The sequence below is a fragment of the Pinus tabuliformis genome, chromosome 1_2 (genome assembly GCF_031772625.1).
Source record: "Pinus tabuliformis cultivar Carrire ecotype Pingquan chromosome 1_2, CPIR1, whole genome shotgun sequence".
Taxonomy (NCBI): Eukaryota; Viridiplantae; Streptophyta; class Pinopsida; order Pinales; family Pinaceae; genus Pinus; species Pinus tabuliformis.
The window spans coordinates 817,160,042-817,179,686 of NC_142298.1; the positions used below are offsets into that span (position 1 = coordinate 817,160,042).

The window sequence follows — 19,645 nt, forward strand, 5'->3', positions numbered from 1 at the left end:
TGAGCCAGCTGAGCCGATACCGAGTCGGAGTCGACCCTCGGCCGAGTCGGAGTTTTAAAACATTCGCTGCAAGTATGGCCTCTTGTGAGGCGGTCTGGTTGCGGAAGCTCTTTAGTGAGCTATTCGGATTTACATTGGATACTACCGTGATCCTATGTGACAACTAGAGTGAGATTCATTTATTAGAGAATCTTGTATTTCATGATCGCTCCAAGAATATCGATATTAGGTACCACTATATCCAAGATATGGTGCAAAGGGGAGCAATAAGGCTCTGACATATTAGTACATATGAGCAAGTCGCCGACATTCAGACAAAGCCCCTAGGAAAGTTTAAATTCTTGACTTTCCGAGAATGACTTGGTGTCGATGAGAGACCCTCTTATGAGGGTCGTGTATGATGCATACATTGAGCTCTGGGAGCTCCGAGAGGCTTGGGGTACTTCTTGGAGCAACATGCGACCACAAGGCGACTCACCCTCCCCTAGTGGTGCGCTATGTACAAGGTGAAAGGTTCAACCTTCCCTTGTGATACCCCATGGCGACTTAGGGACAAGTCAGTAGAGGATGGTATGATACATCCTCGATCACTTATTCTTCTTCATAGTTCAGCAGAACAGTACAGGGTGGTGCATTTGATGGCAGAGATAGTACCAGCAGTCAGACAGATTAGCAGATGGAGTTCTCCCTAGTTGAGAGGGAGTGTTAAAATTGGAAACTAGGGCCAAACTCCATGTGGGTCATCTTATTTATGGCAGCTGATATTTTTCTTTGATTCCTCTTGTCGAGAGGTGTAGGATTGATCTAACGATCATCCGATTCTGACATGTATTTATGGAGATATGAATTTATTTGTATATACTTGACAATTTGTCAAGGTCGACCAGCGAGATAAAGTGTGTGGCACACCCCCAGCTTTACCTCAACGTTGCAAATAAAGCAAGGAGACATTGTGCCTCATTTTATCATCATCTCAATACTCATCTTCACTCTCCTCATCTCATTGGGCCCTCACACATGCAAGAGGAAGGACGCATTCTCTGTTTAGGGTAGCGTTGACTGACTTTAGAGCAGCGTTGACTTTTCTAGGGCTACGTTGACCAAGTGCTAGGCTGCTAAATGAAGCGTTGACCAAGGGCTGACCTGTGCATGCTGTTTGGGTGCTGCGTTGACCAGCATTGACCAAAGTGTTGACCAACGTTCACTGGTTAGGGCTGACCGCAAACTGCTATTTTGACCGTTGACCAAGGGCTGTTTTGGGCTGCCAAAGTTTGCTGTTGAAGACCGAGTTCTTCAAGGTTGACTAGAGGTCAATCTGGGGCTGTTTGACTAGATTTGGCTTTGTTGATTTAGGGTTTGTTGTTGCTGTCATAAAATTACATATTTCTGAATTTGTACTATTTCTCTCTGCTGAACTATTGAAGATTAAAAAAGAATTGATCAAAGAGTTTCCCCGCATTGGGGTTTGTCCCTGGCTAGCCACCACATCTTGTGTCTCTTGTCTTGGCTTGTTTTCTATCGATCTATTAATGTTCTATCAGCGTTTTACTTTATGTTTATGTGATTGCTAAACAATGGCTAATAAGAAGAAATTGAAGTAAATTGCACTAAGCATAGAACATACCATAAATTAACAATTACTAAGGTCTAAGAGGACTAAAACCCTAAGATCTAGAGGGTTCCTAAGAGGCGGGCCTAAGGAAAGGCTCGTCAAACAAGTGAAGGAGATCATTTGATCATAGGGATGCTATAGATGTAGCTCTAAGAGTAGGCCGAGTAGGGCTGCTAGTGGAGGCCACAATCTGATCCAAGGGAGCATCTTTCTCAAGAGTGAAGTGTGAATGTCTCAAGATAGCCACAAGCCTAGAGAAGGGATGATGTGGAACTTTGAGGGTCTGGTTCATTGTGAAGAAAGGCCGAGAAAGCCCAAGTTCATAGACAAGCTTAGATTTGAAGTTTGAGCCCTTGTGTAGGTCAGATCTGGCAAAATTGAGGACGCCTTCTGTGACTGGCTCATGCCCTAGTTAAGGGCTAATTCTGTGGCTACTCTGTCCTTAGGGTCTGCCCTAAAAGTCTATTATTTTATCGTTGGATTCTGTGCAAGAGAAAGGGCTGAGACCCTTAGAAACCAGACCCTAATCCTATGACTATGCCACAGATCTGTGTGTATAGAATTGTGGTTAGGGAGGTCGAGTCTTGTGAACAGATGAGCAAGTTTTAGGACAAGACAGAAGGATGAAGTGGCATGTGGAATGATGTCAGCGTGGAGCAGAGAAACGAGCTGAGTGGATGAAGAAAGGGAGTTGTTCTGAAGGGTTTTAGGATAGCAGTCCTTGAGCCCTAGTTATAGATCTACCTTTCATGCAAGATCAGTCCAACAGCGGCCTAGTTCTGTGCATCTCTAGGAAGGCCGAAACCCAGAAAAGGAGACATACAAGTGTGGTATGGATCTGGTATGAGGGCCGCAAGCCTTACGGGAAGTGCACAGAAGTTTCAGAGAGAAAAGAGGGCCAAGGCATTCTTCACATTGAAGAAAAGAACAGTTTGTATTAGGAGTCAGGACTATGTAATGGACTGTCTTAAGGTAAGGGTTAGTGGGCAGAATCAAGGGAGTATTGAAGTTTTGGTGGACTGTTCAGAGATCATGAGCATCAGTGATTTGGTGCCTAGATCTGTGCAATCTAAGGAACAAATTGCAGAACAGAGGGCAGCATATTTTGGAGCCCTAGATCAGTCAAAGTATTGAGTGTATGTGGGCATATTTGTTGACCCTAAAGACAGTGACAGGAGTAGCGAATTGTCATAGAGTTAGGGCAGGTTTTGTGTGCCCTAGGCACAGCGTTCTGGAGCAGCCAGAATCATGACAAGTGGGCAGATCTGGAAGAGTGAGCATTGTTGACAAATGAAGTTGTGAACAGTGCAGGATGCAGAACTCAAGTACAGGTTCATGAAAAGAGCCATGGATTGTTAGGAGGCAGATCTATGGAGCCCTAGTTCAGAATTTGCAGATGAGCAAACTTCAGTGAAGAAAGGGCAGATCCAGAAGGCCCAATGTGCAGACTTCTTAATGGAGCTAGAACGCTGCTAGTGGGCAGATCAGAAGGCCAAAGTTCAGTGACACTAAAGGAGCAGTGATCAGTGATAGTGGCAGAATGGATAGGTTGCAAATGACCTGCAGATGTGTTCAGGGCACGTGGACTGAAAGGGCTGTGGGGTGCCACATCAGCATGTAGGTCAACTGTGTCTTGTTCAGGTAAATTGGTGGTCAAAGTGATTGACACCAAGCCCTAGTTGTGTCCTTGTATCAGGGCTGTATGTAAGAGCCAAGATCCCTGGTACGGGAGCCCTGGCCCCTAATACTGTTGTATTCTAAATTGTAATATAACATGTAGTGGGTTTGAAAAGTTAAAAATTGTCATGTGCACTATTTGATTCACTGATGTGTGTAGATTCCGCTGTCCAAAGTAATATTGTTGTGCCATTTATGTGTGTTTGTGTCAGAAACTTTAAGATCCAAACTAGATTCTCATGTGCCTTGGAAACAACCACCTTGACACGTTACATGAACAAGTGTGCAAAATCCATGTATAATAAGCTTACACCAAAAATTGGCGGGCAAGAAATTATTCCAAAAGGCTGTAATAACATATAAAGTCATAAAGCAACCCATAAAGCAATAGTCATCCGTGATAGTCTAGATAACAGTAGTTCCCTGGCAAATAATGCTTTCTGACTCACATGACTTCAATATTTCTGCTTATTGTTGCTTGAAAAGTGACCAATAGGCTCAGCTGTATTACGGTGGTAACCACAGTTACCATCCATGAATTTGGATTTGGTAAAAAAAAAAAAAAAAAAATTGTATTGGAAAAATCCATTTTAAAAATAAATCTTATTAATACAAAAATTTCACAATATTAGAAAACCTCCACCAATTCACATATGGATCTTCTCTAAAATGACACTCCCCTAATTCACTGCAATGCATATATTACTGAACTATAAGATAGGGAACGTTCTGGCATAACCTAATGAGCTCTCCAAAGCAAGCCTAGACGTTTGCTTTAGGGTGCTAGGGTTTCCAGAATCCAAATTCAGGGTAAATACAACCAAATCTAATCGTTGGCTGAATTTCTGTATGCAAGGCAGGCACGGTTTGGCCAAAATCTGCTACATTGGTAGTAATCAAATCAATCGTCACGGTGCCTCTATTAGGCCCAAATCCGATAGAAGAATATATTTTCCAAATTCCCACTGCTTGGCAACTTAATCTTAGAGACTATGCTTGAAATACCACAAAAGTCAAGTTTTGGAGTTCTGTACAGTGAAATGATGTATTGTTTGGTATTTGGAAAAAAGACAAACATTTTATAATGTGAAATTACACCTGGAAAAAAATGAAAATATGAATGAAAAAGGAAACCCTTGATCCCTTCTCAGTAAGGTAAGGTCCTTCAGGATCTTGCTGAATTGGGTTGGTCCTAACTGAAAGGTCAACAAAGCAGGCAATCAATTGTGTAAAAGCTTCGCACCACATTAAATGAGCAAAAACAATATCCACCTTCCCAAACCTGGCCGAAATGCGCAAGAAATATCTGATATAATGTGGACTATCCCAGAAAATGGGACAGCATGGATAGAACCAAGTAGAGGAGGAGGCAAAGGCGATCAAGAACTAACGATACCGTTCTATGTTTTTGACAGGGAGAATGACCACCATCGCAAACACGGCAAGCCTCGTGCAACAGATCCAAACCATGATCCATAATATATTTTTCTTGAATTCAGAGAAAAGCCTACCCATGATTTGCAATGCAGTATGTATCTCGAAACAAAATCTAGGTTTCCAGCAAAACAATGGCCTATGAATGAAAAGGAAGATAATGTTTCAGCCCATAACAATGAGATCCGAGATGGATAAATCATGATAAATTGACATCCAAAAAAGAATCTTCTTCCAAACCCTGAAAAAAATAACACAAATCATAAAATCTAATAAACCCTACCAAAACCCCATAAAGCAAAACCCAATTCAAGGGAGGTGAAGAGAAGCTACTTGTCGCCTTCAACTCTTTGTTTCCTTGTCGACAGAGGCACCCCCCACAGCATCAGTAACAAGAGACATGGGCCTCTGTTCAATGACTGTATCCACAAGCCCAAACTCCTTAGCGTCCTCGGGCGACATGAACGTGTCCCTCTCCGTGCATTTCTCAATCTTATCAATGCTCTGCCCAGTGTGCTTGGCATAGAGACTGTTAAGTCTATCCCTGGTCAGTAAGATTTCCTTGGCCTGAATGGCTATGTCACTCGCCTGCCCACTGGCCCCTCCAGAGGGCTGGTGGACCATGAACCTTGCATTGGGCAATGATCTCCTCTCCCCCTTTGCCCCTGCTGTCAACAGAAGAGACCCCATTGAGGCCGCCTGCCCCATACAGAACGTACTCACGGGGCTCCTTATGTACTGCATTGTGTCGTATATTGCCAGGCCTGCGGTCACGACTCAGCCAGGGGAATTTATGTAGAGATTGATGGGTTTCGATGGATTTTCAGACTTCAGGAATAGTAGTTGGGCTACTACCACCGCAGCGGTATCGTCTTCTATGACGCCATTGATGCATATTATTCTCTCCTTGAGAAGCCTGGAGAATATGTCGTATGCCCTTTCGCCTCTTGAGGTTTGTTCTATGACCATGGGGATCAGTCCATATGATCTTTTGCTGTGAAAGCTTGTGTGTGTGCTTAGGACTCTACTGTTGAATATTGCAGACGCTGCTGGAAAAAATCGGCTTGTTCTCATCCTCTCTCTCTGCACCTGTGAGAAACTATGCTATGCTATGCTGTGTTATTTTGATGACGAGATGAAACAGCTTTTAACATTTGAAATGGTTAGGTCGGAAAGAGCAACACTAGGCACGGTGCATAAGTGGCATTTTGATTTTTTTTAGTTACGCGGTAAGGCGTTCCCTCTGAAATCAATTGCCCTCTTGTCTTACCTGTCTTGCTATCATCCATCCGATCTGATGTTAGACAATTAAACTATTTGAGACCGTCGATCAAAAATAGAGTTATAACTAAAAAATAACAGTTGCAGCGAACCCTCGAAACTTAATATATGTCGCTGGCTATTCCAAGGGTTAGCGAAGCGGAGGGGCTGGGGGTTGAACCGTAGTTGCCCTCTGTTTCGCTCCTCCCTTCAACAGTGCGACCTAGGTTCTCTTATTTTGCTGAGCCACCGGAGTAGTTTTTGCGCGGTGTTTCAGAGCAATGAACATGAAATAAATGAGAATGAACAGGAATCCTTGTATCGGTCAAGTTCCCTCTGTTTCGCTCCTCCCTTCAACAGTGCGACCTAGGTTCTCTTATTTTGCTGAGCCACCGGAGTAGTTTTTGCGCGGTGTTTCAGAGCAATGAACATGAAATAAATGAGAATGAACAGGAATCCTTGTATCGGTCAATGGATGAGTGGGAGGAAAGTTCTGATAATTTCTATGCTGATTCTGACTTTAGTTACACTGTGGGGAGCACAGTAAAAAACTGGGACCTCAAGAGACAAAAATGGTTGCAGGCCCGTCCTCATATAAAGAACTATACAGAAGGAGGGAGGCCTCGTATCTTGGTATTGACAGGCTCACAGCCTTATCCCTGCAAGAACCCAATTGGGGATCATCTGCTTCTGAGGTGATTCAAGAAAAAGCAGGATTACTGCAGAATCCATGGCTTGGACATGTTTTACAACACAATCCTCCTTAATCAGAAAATGTTCACTTTCTGGGCCAAAATTCCTTTGATTAGGGCAGCCATGGTGGCTCACCCTGAAGCTGAGTGGATATGGTGGATGGACTCAGATGCTGTGAGCACAGACATGGAATTTGTGCACCCATTGGACAAGTACAAGGACTACAATTTAATAGTCCATGGATGGGAGAAAAATGTTTATAAGAAGAGGAGCTAGTTGGGAATCAATGCAGGGGTTTTTCTTAAGCGAAACTGTGAATGGTCCATGGATTTCATGGAGAGGTGGGCTGTGATGGGCCCTCAGAGTCCTCTGTATGAGTCCTTTGCTAAGATTTTAACTAATGTGCTGCCTGACAGAGCTCTAACTGAATCTGATGGCTAGTCTGCACTTATTTATCTTATGATCAAAGAGAAAAAGAAATGGACCAGCATGATTTATATTGAGACTGGCTATTTTTTTCAGTATTATTGGTTGGACATTGTTGGGAATTTTGAGAATGTAAGTAAGATATATGATGCCATGCATGCCAAACATCCAGAGCTGAGGCGCAGATATGCTGAGAAAAGTGCCAGACTGTAATATGTATGCAGAGAAGCGAGAGCATTATTTGAAGGAAATTTGGGCTGGGCTTTTAGAGAGGAGGCCATTTCTGACTCACTTCACTGGGTGTCAGCCCTACAGTGGGAGCCATAACCCCATATGCAAGGCAGAATATTGTTGGAATGGTAAGGGTTTGCAGTTGATAAGGTGCTCAGCATTTATGGATTTCGGAGGCCTTAACATCAATCTGTAGCTGTTAGTCCGATTCAATTCGATTAATAGACTTATAGTCCAATTCATTTCGATTCATAAAATTCCTCAGTTTAGTGTAGTAGTAAACTATGGCATCTATTCATTTTAGATTAGATTTTAGCTACTTTTTAGCATAAATAACTCCGCATTATTTGAAGGAAATTTGGTCTGGGCTTTTAGAGAGGAGGCCATTTCTGACTCACTTCACTGGGTGTCAGCCCCATAGTGGGAACCATAACCCCATATGCAAGGCAGAATATTGTTGGAATGGTAAGGGTTTGCAGTTGATAAGGTGCTCAGCATTTATGGATTTCGGAGGCCTTAACATCAATCTGTAGCTGTTAGTCCGATTCAATTCGATTAATAGACTTATAGTCCAATTCATTTCGATTCATAAAATTCCTCTCTGTAGTAGTAAACTATGACATCTATTCATTTTAGATTAGATTTTAGCTACTTTTTAGCATAAATAACTCCATAAAGTTACTAGAGAGAGGCCCATTTTATTATGGATAGAATGAGTATTTAATCCCCCTTCAAAACCAAATCCTCATTAATCAGAAAATGTTCACGTTCTGGGCCAAAATTCCTTTGATTAGGGCAGCCATGGTGGCTCACCCTGAAGCTGAGTGGATATGGTGGATGGACTCCGATGCTGTGATCACAGACATGGAATTTGAGCACCCATTGGACAAGTACAAGGACTACAATTTAATAGTCCATGGATGGGAGCAAAATGTTTATAAGAAAAGGAGCTGGTTGGATATCAATGCAGGGGTTTTTCTTATGCGAAACTGTGAATGGTCCATGGATTTGATGGAGAGGTGGGCTGTGATGGGGCCTCAGAGTCCTCTGTATGAGTCCTTTGCTAAGATTTTAACTGATGTGTTGCCTGACAGAGCTCTAACTAAATCTGATGACAGGTCTGCACTTATTTATCTTATGATCAAAGAGAAGAAGAAATGGACCAGCATTTATCTTATGATCAAAGAGAAGAAGAAATGGACCAGCATGATTTATATTGAGAAGATTGTTGGAATGGTATGGAGAGATATCTAGATTTTGCAGTTGATAAGGTGCTCAGGATTTATGGATTTCGGAGGCCTCAACATCAATCTGTAGCTGTTAGTCCGATTCAATTCGATTAATAGATTTATAGTCCAATTCATTACGATTCATAAAATTCCTCTCTGTAGTAGTAAACTATGGCATCTATTCATTTTAGATTAGATTTTAGCTACTTTTTAGCATAAATAACTCCATAAAGTTACTAGAGAGAGGCCCATTTTATTATGGATAGAAAGAGTATTTAATCGCCCTGCAAAACCAAATCCTCATTAATCAGAAAATGTTCATGTTCTGGGCCAAAATTCCTTTGATTAGGGCAGCCATGGTGGCTCACCCTGAAGCTGAGTGGATATGGTGGATGGACTCCGATGCTGTGATCACAGACATGGAATTTGAGCACCCATTGGACAAGTACAAGGACTACAATTTAATAGTCCATGGATGGGAACAAAATGTTTATAAGAAAAGGAGCTGGTTGGATATCAATGCAGGGGTTTTTCTTATGCGAAACTGTGAATGGTCCATGGATTTCATGGAGAGGTGGGCTGTGATGGGGCCTCAGAGTCCTCTGTATGAGTCCTTTGCTAAGATTTTAACTGATGTGCTGCCTGACAGAGCTCTAACTAAATCTGATGACAGGTCTGCACTTATTTATCTTATGATCAAAGAGAAGAAGAAATGGACCAGCATTTATCTTAAGATCAAAGAGAAGAAGAAATGGACCAGCATGATTTATATTGATAATGACTATTTTTTTTAGTTTTATTGGTTGGACATTGTTGGGAATTTCGAGAATGTAAGATATATGATGCCATGGATGCCAAACATCTAGAGCTCAGGTGTAGATATGCTGAGAAAAATGCCAGACTGTATGCAGAGAAGTGAGTGCGTTATTTGAAGGAAATTTGGGCTGGGCTTTTAGAGAGGAGGCCATTTGTGACTCACTTCACTGGGTGTCGGCCCTACAGTGGGAACTATAACCACATATACAAGGCAGAAGATTGTTGGAATGGTATGGAGAGGTCTCTAGATTTTGCAGTTGATAAGGCACTCAGGATTTATGGATTTTGGAGGCCTCAACATCAATCTGTAGCTGTTAGTCCGATTCAATTCGATTAATAGATTTATAGTCCAATTCATTTCGATTCAGAGAGTCCAATTCATTTCGATTCATAAAATTCCTCTCTGTAGTAGTAAACTATGGCATCTATTCATTTTAGATTAGATTTTAGCTACTTTTTAGCATGTTGTGATCACAGACATGGAATTTGAGCACCCATTGGACAAGTACAAGGACTACAATTTAATAGTCCATGGATGGGAGCAAAATGTTTATAAGAAAAGGAGCTGGTTGGATATCAATGCAGGGGTTTTTATTATGCGAAACTGTGAATGGTCCATGGATTTCATGGAGAGGTGGGCTGTGATGGGACCTCAGAGTCCTCTGTATGAGTCCTTTGCTAAGATTTTAATTGATGTGCTGCCTGACGGAGCTCTAACTAAATATGATGACTAGTCTGCACTTATTTATCTTATGATCAAAGAGAAGAAGAAATGGACCAGCATGATTTATATTGAGAATGACTATTTTTTTCAGTTTTATTGGTTGGACATTGTTGGGATTTTTGAGAATGTAAGATATATGATGCCATGGATGCCAAACATACAGAGCTGAGGCGCAAATATGCTGAGAAAAGTGCCAGACTGTATGCAGAGAAGCGAGAGCATTATTTGAAGGAAATTTGGGCTGGGCTTTTAGAGAGGAGGCCATTTGTGACTCACTTCACTGGGTGTCAACCCTGCAGTGGGAACCATAACCCCATATACAAGGCATAAGATTGTTGGAATGGTGTGGAGAGATCTCTGGATTTTGCAGATGATCAGGTGGTCAGGATTTATGTATTTCGGAGGCCTCGGCATCAATCTGTAGCTGTTAGTCCAATTCAATTCGATTAATAGATTTATAGTCCAATCCATTTCGATTCATAAAATTTCTCTCTGTAGTAGTAAATGATGGCATCTATTCATTTTAGATTAGATTTTAGCTACTATTTAGCATAAATAACTCCATAAAGATACTAGAGAGAGGCCCAGTTTATCATGGATAGAATGAGTATTTAATCGCCCTGTAAAACCAAATCCTCCTTAATCAGAAAATGTTCACGTTCTGGGCCAAAATTCCTTTGATTAGGGAAGCCATGGTGGCTCACCCTGAAGCTGAGTGGATATGGCGGATGGACTCAGATGTTGTGATCATGAACATGGAATTTGAGCACCCATTGGACAAGTACAAGGATTACAATTTAATAGTCCATGGATGGGAGCAAAATGTTTATAAGAAAAGGAGTTAGTTGGGAATCAATGCAGGGGTTTTTCTTGTGCGAAACTGTGAATGGTCCATGGATTTCATGGAGAGGTGGGCTGTGATGGGGACTCAGAGTCCTCTGTATGAGTCATTTGCTAAGATTTTAACTGAGGCCCATTTTGTTATGGATAGAATGAGTATTTAATCGCCCTGTAAAACCAAATTCATTATTCAGTGCAATTTATTTTCTCATATATTTCATAATACTCAGACCGTCGTTCTGTAACCAATAGTAGTTGCAGATGCTGAGGGATAAACAAAGCGTGGATTATCGGGCATGTATTCTAGCTGAAAAAATTAATAGAAGTAGGAAGTCCAATTGGCCAATTTGGTTTGCCAACCATAAAGCTTCCAAAATCACATGTATTACTTTGTTTAGGTTCCAAATACCTTTCCAGGAAAATTAATAAACATTGAGTGAGTCATTAAATTTAGGTGATTTGCAGAAGCACAAATGAAGCTACTATCAAATGGCTTAAACGAAGCAATGAGAAGGCTACAAAGGCCTCTCTAAACTATTATTAATAGTTATGGAGTTTTGAAGATTTTGTTGCTGTCTACAGAAGCTCAAAGTCATATTTATGTGAGAGATCAAATCAAGAGGAAAGTGGTGGAACTCGAACCAAATGCAACCCCAGAAAGATCAAGTCTTTAAAGAAGCAACAACCCAAAAATAATTCCATGAAACCTCCATCCAAAGGGTTAAAAGAGACCAGCAAACTCAGAAGGTTATACAATGGCATCTCTACTAGCAGAGAAACATCAGATCATGGCATTAGTTCCAGTAAAGGCTCAAGCACACTTTCTGGCAGAGGATCTCACAGATCAGACTCATTCAGAGAAGACCCGAAGATCATCAAGGGAGATGAAAGATACCAATATAGCTTTCTCGTAAACTTTTACACTGCCTTCTCTTTACATGGTCCCTAAAAGGACCTTCCGTTTGAGAATAACGGTCCTGAAACTGAGATTTGTGGGCATTTGGTTGAATTGCAAAAACTTGCCCTGTTTTTCATTGATGGTAGATATTTTGTAGTCCTTCAATGATTACGGAAGGGCCTTTTTGTTTCCTAAAATTTGCTTCTCATATGGATGACTTTGATAATCGTTTTACCTTTGGTTAATCAGGTAGCCTTCACTAGACACTGCGACAGTTGAATCACAAGTAACTCTCTAGGATGCATTTTAGATTAGATTTTAGCTACTTTTTAGCATAAAGATACTAGAGAGAGGCCCATTTTATTATGGATAGAATGAGTATTTAATCGCCCTGTAAAACCAAATCCTCGTTAATCAGAAAATGTTCACGTTCTGGGCCAAAATTCCTTTGATTAGGGCAGCCATGGTGGCTCACCCTGAAGCTGAGTGGATATGGTGGATGGACTCCGATGCTGTGATCACAGACATGGAATTTGAGCACCCATTGGACAAGTACAAGGACTACAATTTAATAGTCCATGGATGGGAGCAAAATGTTTATAAGAAAAGGAGCTGGTTGGATATCAATGCAAGGGTTTTTCTTATGCGAAACTATGAATGGTCCATGGATTTCATGGAGAGGTGGGCTGTGATGGGGCCTCAGAGTCCTCTGTATGAGTCCTTTGCTAAGGTTTTAACTGATGTGCTGCCTGACAGAGCTCTAACTAAATCTGATGACAGGTCTACACTTATTTATCTTATGATCAAAGAGAAGAAAAATGGACCAGCATTTATCTTATGATCAAAGAGAAGAAGAAATGGACCAGCATGATTTATATTGAGAATGACTATTTTTTTCAGTTTTATTGGTTGGACATTGTTGGGAATTTCGAGAATGTAAGATATATGATGCCATGGATGCCAAACATCTAGAGCTGAGGCGTAGATATGCTGAGAAAAGTGCCAGACTGTATGCAGAGAAGCGAGTGCGTTATTTGAAGGAAATTTGGGCTGGGCTTTTAGAGAGGAGGCCATTTGTGACTCACTTCACTAGGTGTCAGCCCTATAGTGGGAACCATAACCCCATATACAAGGCAGAAGATTGTTGGAATGGTATGGAGAGGTCTCTAGATTTTGCAGTTGATAAGGTGCTCAGGATTTATGGATTTCGGAGGCCTCAACATCAATTTGTAGCTGTTAGTCCGATTCAATTCGATTAATAGATTTATAGTCCAATTCATTTCGATTCATAAAATTCCTCTCTGTAGTAGTAAACTATGGCATCTATTCATTTTAGATTAGATTTTAGCTACTTTTTAGCATGCTGTGATCACAGACATGGAATTTGACCACTCATTGGACAAGTACAAGGACTACAATTTAATAGTCCATGGATGGGAGCAAAATGTTTATAAGAAAAGGAGTTGGTTGGATATCAATGCAGGGGTTTTTATTATGCGAAACTGTGAATGGTCCATGGATTTCATGGAGAGGTGGGCTGTGATGGGACTTCAAAGTCCTCTGTATGAGTCCTTTGCTAAGATTTTAACTAATGTGCTACCTGACAGAGCTCTAAATAAATCTGATGACTAGTTTGCACGTATTTATCTTATGATCAAAGAGAAGAAGAGATGACCAGCATTTATCTTATGATCAAAGAGAAGAAGAAATAGACTAGCATGATTTATATTGAGAATTTTGAGAATGTAAGATATATGATGCCATGGATGCCAAACATACAGAGCTGAGGCGCAGATATGCTGAGAAAAATGCCAGACTGTATGCAAAGAAGCAAGAGAATCATTTGAAGGAAATTTGGGCTGGGCTTTTAGAGAGGAGGCCATTTGTGACTCACTGCAGTGGGTGTCAACCCTGTAGTGGGAACCATAACCCCATATACAAGGCATAAGATTGTTGGAATGGTATGGAGAGATCTCTGGATTTTGCAGATGATCAGGTGGTCAGGATTTACGGATTTCGGAGGCCTCAGCATCAATCTGTAGCTGTTAGTCCAATTCAATTCGATTAATAGATTTATAGTCCAATTCACTTCGATTCATAAAATTTCTCTCTGTAGTAGTAAACGATGGCATCTATTCATTTTAGATTAGATTTTACCTACTATTTAGCATAAATAACTCCATAAAGGTACTAGAGAGAGGCCCAGTTTATCCTTTGATTAGGGCAGCCATGGTGGCTCACCCTGAAGCTGAGTGGATATGGCGGATGGACTCAGATGCTGTGATCATGGACATGGAATTTGAGCACCCATTGGACAAGTACAAGGACTACAATTTAATAGTCCATGGATGGGAGCAAAATGTTTATAAGAAAAGGAGTTAGTTGGGAATCAATGCAGGGGTTTTTCTTACGAGAAACTGTGAATGGTCCATGGATTTCATGGAGAGGTGGGCTGTGGTGAGGACTCAGAGTCCTCTGTATGAGTCGTTTGCTAAGATTTTAACTGAGGCCCATTTTATTATGGATAGAATGAGTATTTAATCGCCCTGTAAAACCAAATTCATTATTCAGTGCAATTTATTTTCTCATATATTTCATAATACTCAGACCATCGTTCTATAACCAACAGTAGTTGCAGATGCTGAGGGATAAACAAAGCGTGGATTATCGGGCATGTATTCTAGCTGAAAAAATTAGTAGAAGTAGGAAGTCCAATTGGCCAATTTGGTTTGCCAACCATAAAGCTTCCAAAATCACATATATTACTTTGTTTAGGTTCCAAATGCCTTTCCAGGAAAATTAATAAACATTGAGCGAGTCATTAAATTTAGGTGATTTGCAGAAGCACAAATGAAACTACTATCAAATGGCTTAAACGAAGCAATGAGAAGGCTACAAAGGCCTCTCTAAACTATTATTAATAGTTATGGAGTTTTGAAGATTTTGTTGCTGTCTACAGAAGCTCAAAGTCATATTTATGTGAGAGATCAAATCAAGAGGAAAGTGGTGGAACTCGAACCAAATGCAACCCCAGAAAGATCAAGTCTTTAAAGAAGCAGCAACCCAAAAATAATTCCATGAAACCTCCATCCAAAGGGTTAAAAGAGACCAGCAAACTCAGAAGGTTATGCAATGGCATCTCTACTAGCAGAGAAACATCAGATCATGGCATTAGTTCCAGTAAAGGCTCAAGCACACTTTCTGGCAGAGGATCTCACAGATCAGACTCATTCATAGAAGACCCGAAGATCATCAAGGGAGATGAAAGATACCAATATAGCTTTCTCGTAAACTTTTAAACTGCCTTCTCTTTACATGGTCCCTAAACGGACCTTCTGTTTGAGAATAACGGTCCTGAAACTGAGATTTGTGGGCATTTGGTTGAATTGCAAAAACTTGCCCTGTCTTTCATTGATGGTAGATATTTTGTAGTCCTTCAATGATTACGGAAGGGCCTTTTTGTTTCCTAAAATTTGCTTCTCATATGGATGACTTTGATATTCGTCTTACCTTTGGTTAATCAGGTAGCCTTCACTGGACACTGCGATAGTTGAATCACAAGTAACTCGCCAGGATGCAGAGGAGGGCACCCAGCGAAAAATTGGTCTAAGGCAACATCTGAAAGAATACAGGTACTAGTTATCCATAAATTCAGATGAAGAGCATGCTCTGGTCCTCAATGCTTGTTATCAACTTTTGTCTAATTTCTATTTGTCGATATGTGGGAAACATGACTTCTGAGATAACAACCAAAACAGAGCAAGGGCCCAAGTGTTCTAGAGTCTCACAAAGCTCCAAACACCACGGTATATCTTGATCGACACCTTTATCTGGATTCTGCAGTATAGAGATACATATCATGGGTATATATTATTGTAATCCAGACAAAGAAGTAATGTTTGAATGTGATACAATAAGATGTCCCATAGTCAGAAGTTGGACGTTGGCGCAGTGTGCCCACTATAGATATGATATATGTTTAGTAAGGTGCCTCAGGCAGGGTTTAATTATCTGGATTAATGATCCACTTCCTGTACACGAAAAATAGGTCTTGAAGAATATGATGTGGCATCAAGTTGTAATTATCTTGCTTCCAGAGGTGATTTTGTTATGTACTACATATGAATGGGATGAATTTTATAGCTTGCATTGTTCAGCATGATTTTCAATTTGATAAATCATGATGTGTAATTTAAATATTGAGATAAATGAATGGCAAAGGGGAACACATTCTATAACGTATTTCAGACTACAAGATAGGATTAAAGATGCTTCTGGCTTGCAATCTATTTTGCTTGGTTTCAATTGATTGAAAAAGTTGTCACAGAGGAGAACATGTAGAGAGGGCCTAATGATGACCATATCGAGTTCAAAACTCCCCATCATCTCCCAGGTCTTGAAATAAGTGCACCTTAAAATGTTTACTCAATACAATTCAAAATGCTCATGCTCCATGAGAGTGTCGATTATATACACAGAAGAAAACAAAAGAAAGATCCATAAGGGTCACAACGGACATCGCTGAATATTTGAGTATCCTCCCATTAACAAGGATAGGTCATATGCCCTCTTATCTACCAATATCTGTGTTTTCTGAAGACTATATACACAGAATAAAACAAAAGAAAGATTCATAAGGGTCACAACGGACATGGCTGTATATTTGAGTATCCTACCATTAACAAGGATAGGTCATATGCCCTCTTATCTACCAATATCTGTATTTGCTGAAGACAATATACACAGAGGAAAACAAAAGAAAGATCCATAAGGGTCACAACGGACATGGCTGTATATTTGAGTATCCTCCCATTAACAAGGATAGGTCATATGCCCTCTTATCTACCAATATCTGTATTTGGTAGAAGACTAGATTTCATGCAAACCAACTAAGTTCTGATGATTATCTCAAATCAAGAAGTTAGATTTTTATGAATTGAAATCCAAGTGTATTAGTAAGATACAAAACGGTTGTCATAAGCCTTGGAAACTGCTTTGGCACAAACTTGTGTAAAATCCTAACAAATATGCAAATGTCATTGGAAATACTTACGACGTTTCCTTTGCAGCGTCTGGTGCAAATGCTAGTATATTTAATTTTAAATTTCATTGATGAGGAGAAATGGTTCATTTCTTTGTTACATTTGCTTCCAAACAAGTGAAAATAAAAAACATTTTTTAAAACCTATAATATCATAAAATATTATTTAATGGTATTTAAATAGTAAGGTTTTGAAATTATATTAATTTAAAATAATTTAGTTTTAAGATAATACAGAAAATAATGGACGATAATTTTAATTGGTTTTAGTCTAAATTGTGATTAAGGGTATGTTTATTTTAAAATAATTTTTTTAGACTTTTAATTTAATTATTGGTAATTATTAGATAGATGGTAAATATTTAATTTCTATAAAATATGTAATATTCACAAATTAAGAGTTAAGATTTATTTAGAAGTTAGTTATTTTTTTTAATTAATTTATTTCAATTTAATTGATTCCAAAATTTTAGTTTATTATGTTTTGGACATGATGAAGATATAGTCATGCAAGCTTACAAAAAAAACCTAGAATTTTAATTTAATTATTGGTAATTATTAGATGGATCATAAAGATTTAACTTCAATAAAATATTTCAAAATATTCATAGTAGTATTCACAAATTACGTTAGTTATTCTCTTTTAATTAATTTATCTTAAAGTAATTAATTCAAGAAAATATCATATCAACAATTGTCATATTGGACATGTGGTATTGATAAGGCATGATATTGTACCAAAAGCTATATACAAATTAAAAATTTCTATAGTAAAGTGGGGTGAATCTCTATGGTTAACAATATTATTTAGCTCATATATTAATTTTTTATAATTAATAATAATAATAATTTATTAATAATAATTTAAAATAAGTTGTAATTTAATTAATTTTTATGTTTTCTTTTATTTGGGCAATGTGAGATGTATCATAATGTAAGTGTCTTGATGTTTACCATGAATTGATACCTATTCACATTTACCAATCATTTAGTCATGTCTAAAATCAACTATTGTTCCATTTTCAATGACCAAAAATAATTACTTTTAAAATGTAAAATGCAGTTGCAATCAAATACTTTTAAAAATGTTAAATGCGGTTGCAATCAAATACTTTTAAAAATGTAATAGCCATTAGATTCATCATGTTACCTATATGGTATGTATATCTTACATTTTATAATTATTATCAAGGATAGTTGAAATATTTAATTAAGGTAGTCATATAAATTAAATGGCTAATAAACGTTAATACGCATCAATTCATAATAAACATCAAAACACTCACTTCATGATATTGTTAGGATATTCTGACACAGAGAAAATAATTAAGTATAACTTGGTCTAGTGTATAGTTAGGTAAAGTGTGTTTCTTTAGTATGTACATTTTCTAACTTACAAATCCGACGGTCACGATATGTTCTAGACATGAAGTGATCTGATGGTTCATTCTCTCATCGGTATTACCGATACTTGATCTGTAGCTTAATACCCGATTGGTCCATGATCTCTATTTAAAGAGCATGGAGGGTCATTTGTTTGTGACCGTTTATGAGAGAAGCTTATATAAATTTTCTTTCTTTTACATTAATAAATTGCGTGAAGTGGCCGCGTTGGATTACGCCGTGGACTGATCAAGAATACTGGTGTATTGATCTGTGATTTGTTTGTGAGCGGTGTCCTTTGGTGTTCAATCCAAGGAACTTACCTTGTAAATTCCTACATGGTATCAGAGTCATTCGAGGGCCGCATCCGTTGGTGAGCTTGTTTGATTGGTTTGTGTGGTTGTTTTTTGTTTTCTAGGCAAAAAATGGGTTTTCAAGTAAGCACGCACCCCAAGGCTTCAGTGAGCAAAAAAAAACCCTCCTCATTTCCAACAATTACTAAATCTTTTAACTTACTCACTTGGTCTAAAGTTACTTTATGAGAATAGAAGTCTTGGATTTAAGTCTTTTTTTCATTGAGTTACTTTTTCAAAAAACACATGTAATTTATGTTTTAAAGTTACTTTATGTAAAAATGTTCTCACCCATTATAAAAAATGAGTCACTTATAATTCTAAAGTCATTTTATCTTTTATTTAAGTTACAATTTAGTGAATAGTTCATAAAGTACCATTGTAAAAGTGATTATCACTTATTTATAAAAGTGGGTCACATAAAGTAATTTTTTTTAAAGTGAGTTAATTAGATTAAGTTTGGAAATGGGGAGAATTTTTTTTTAAATATAACATTATCATCAACTTCAAAACATTCACGTGGTTCCTTGGCATCTTCAACAACTTTTCTTCAAAAAACCATAACTTTTTCATCCGGAAGTCGTTTTCAGAGCCGTTTTTTTTCAATCGGCCTAATTTTTTGAGATATTTCCATTCGAACACTTAGTTTCAGCATCTACAGCTTCAGTTTCTTTTAAAATGGAAATTTCATGCCTAGTTATTCTTAACAACACCAACTATTTCTAATGGCTATCCTACATAGTGGATTTACTCAGAAGTAGAGGTCTTTCTAGAATAGCCTCAGGCCTAGAGTCTAAACCTCAAGATGAAGATAAGCAAGCCAAATGGGAAAATAAGCAAGATCAAACACGTGGGTTGATAGGGATGTCTATTTCTCCAGACCTTAGATTCCATATCGCATAAATTGATACCCCCGATGAAGCAATGAAAAAGCTCAGTACTATTTTTGGAATTAAAAATTAAATTAGAGCCCATCAACTCAAAAATGAGTTGCTTACTTTGAACCCCAATATTTTTTCTTCCATTGA

General features: G+C 38.8%; 1 protein-coding gene and 3 pseudogenes across 1 annotated transcript; 3 read left to right on the forward strand and 1 right to left on the reverse strand.

Annotated features, from left to right (window-relative positions):
• Nucleotides 1-4,131: 4,131 nt before the first annotated feature.
• Nucleotides 4,132-5,906, reverse strand: LOC149208412 (ATP-dependent Clp protease proteolytic subunit 2, mitochondrial pseudogene; annotated as a pseudogene).
• Nucleotides 5,907-6,078: 172 nt separating this feature from the next.
• On the forward strand, nucleotides 6,079-7,716 carry LOC149208413 (galactomannan galactosyltransferase 1 pseudogene; annotated as a pseudogene).
• A 418-nt stretch (nucleotides 7,717-8,134) lies between these two features.
• On the forward strand, nucleotides 8,135-12,122 carry LOC149208414 (putative glycosyltransferase 7; annotated as a pseudogene).
• A 181-nt stretch (nucleotides 12,123-12,303) lies between these two features.
• Nucleotides 12,304-12,681, forward strand: LOC149208415 (putative glycosyltransferase 7). Its single transcript, XM_089398335.1, has one exon. It carries the CDS (start codon nucleotides 12,304-12,306, stop codon nucleotides 12,679-12,681), a length of 378 nt encoding a protein of 125 aa, XP_089254461.1.
• The last annotated feature ends 6,964 nt before the right edge of the window (nucleotides 12,682-19,645 follow it).

Excerpts from the sequence above, each read along its gene's own strand:
- LOC149208415 (XM_089398335.1), top strand. The coding sequence starts at position 12,304 with ATGGTGGCTCACCCTGAAGCTGAGTGGATATGGTGGATGGACTCCGAT.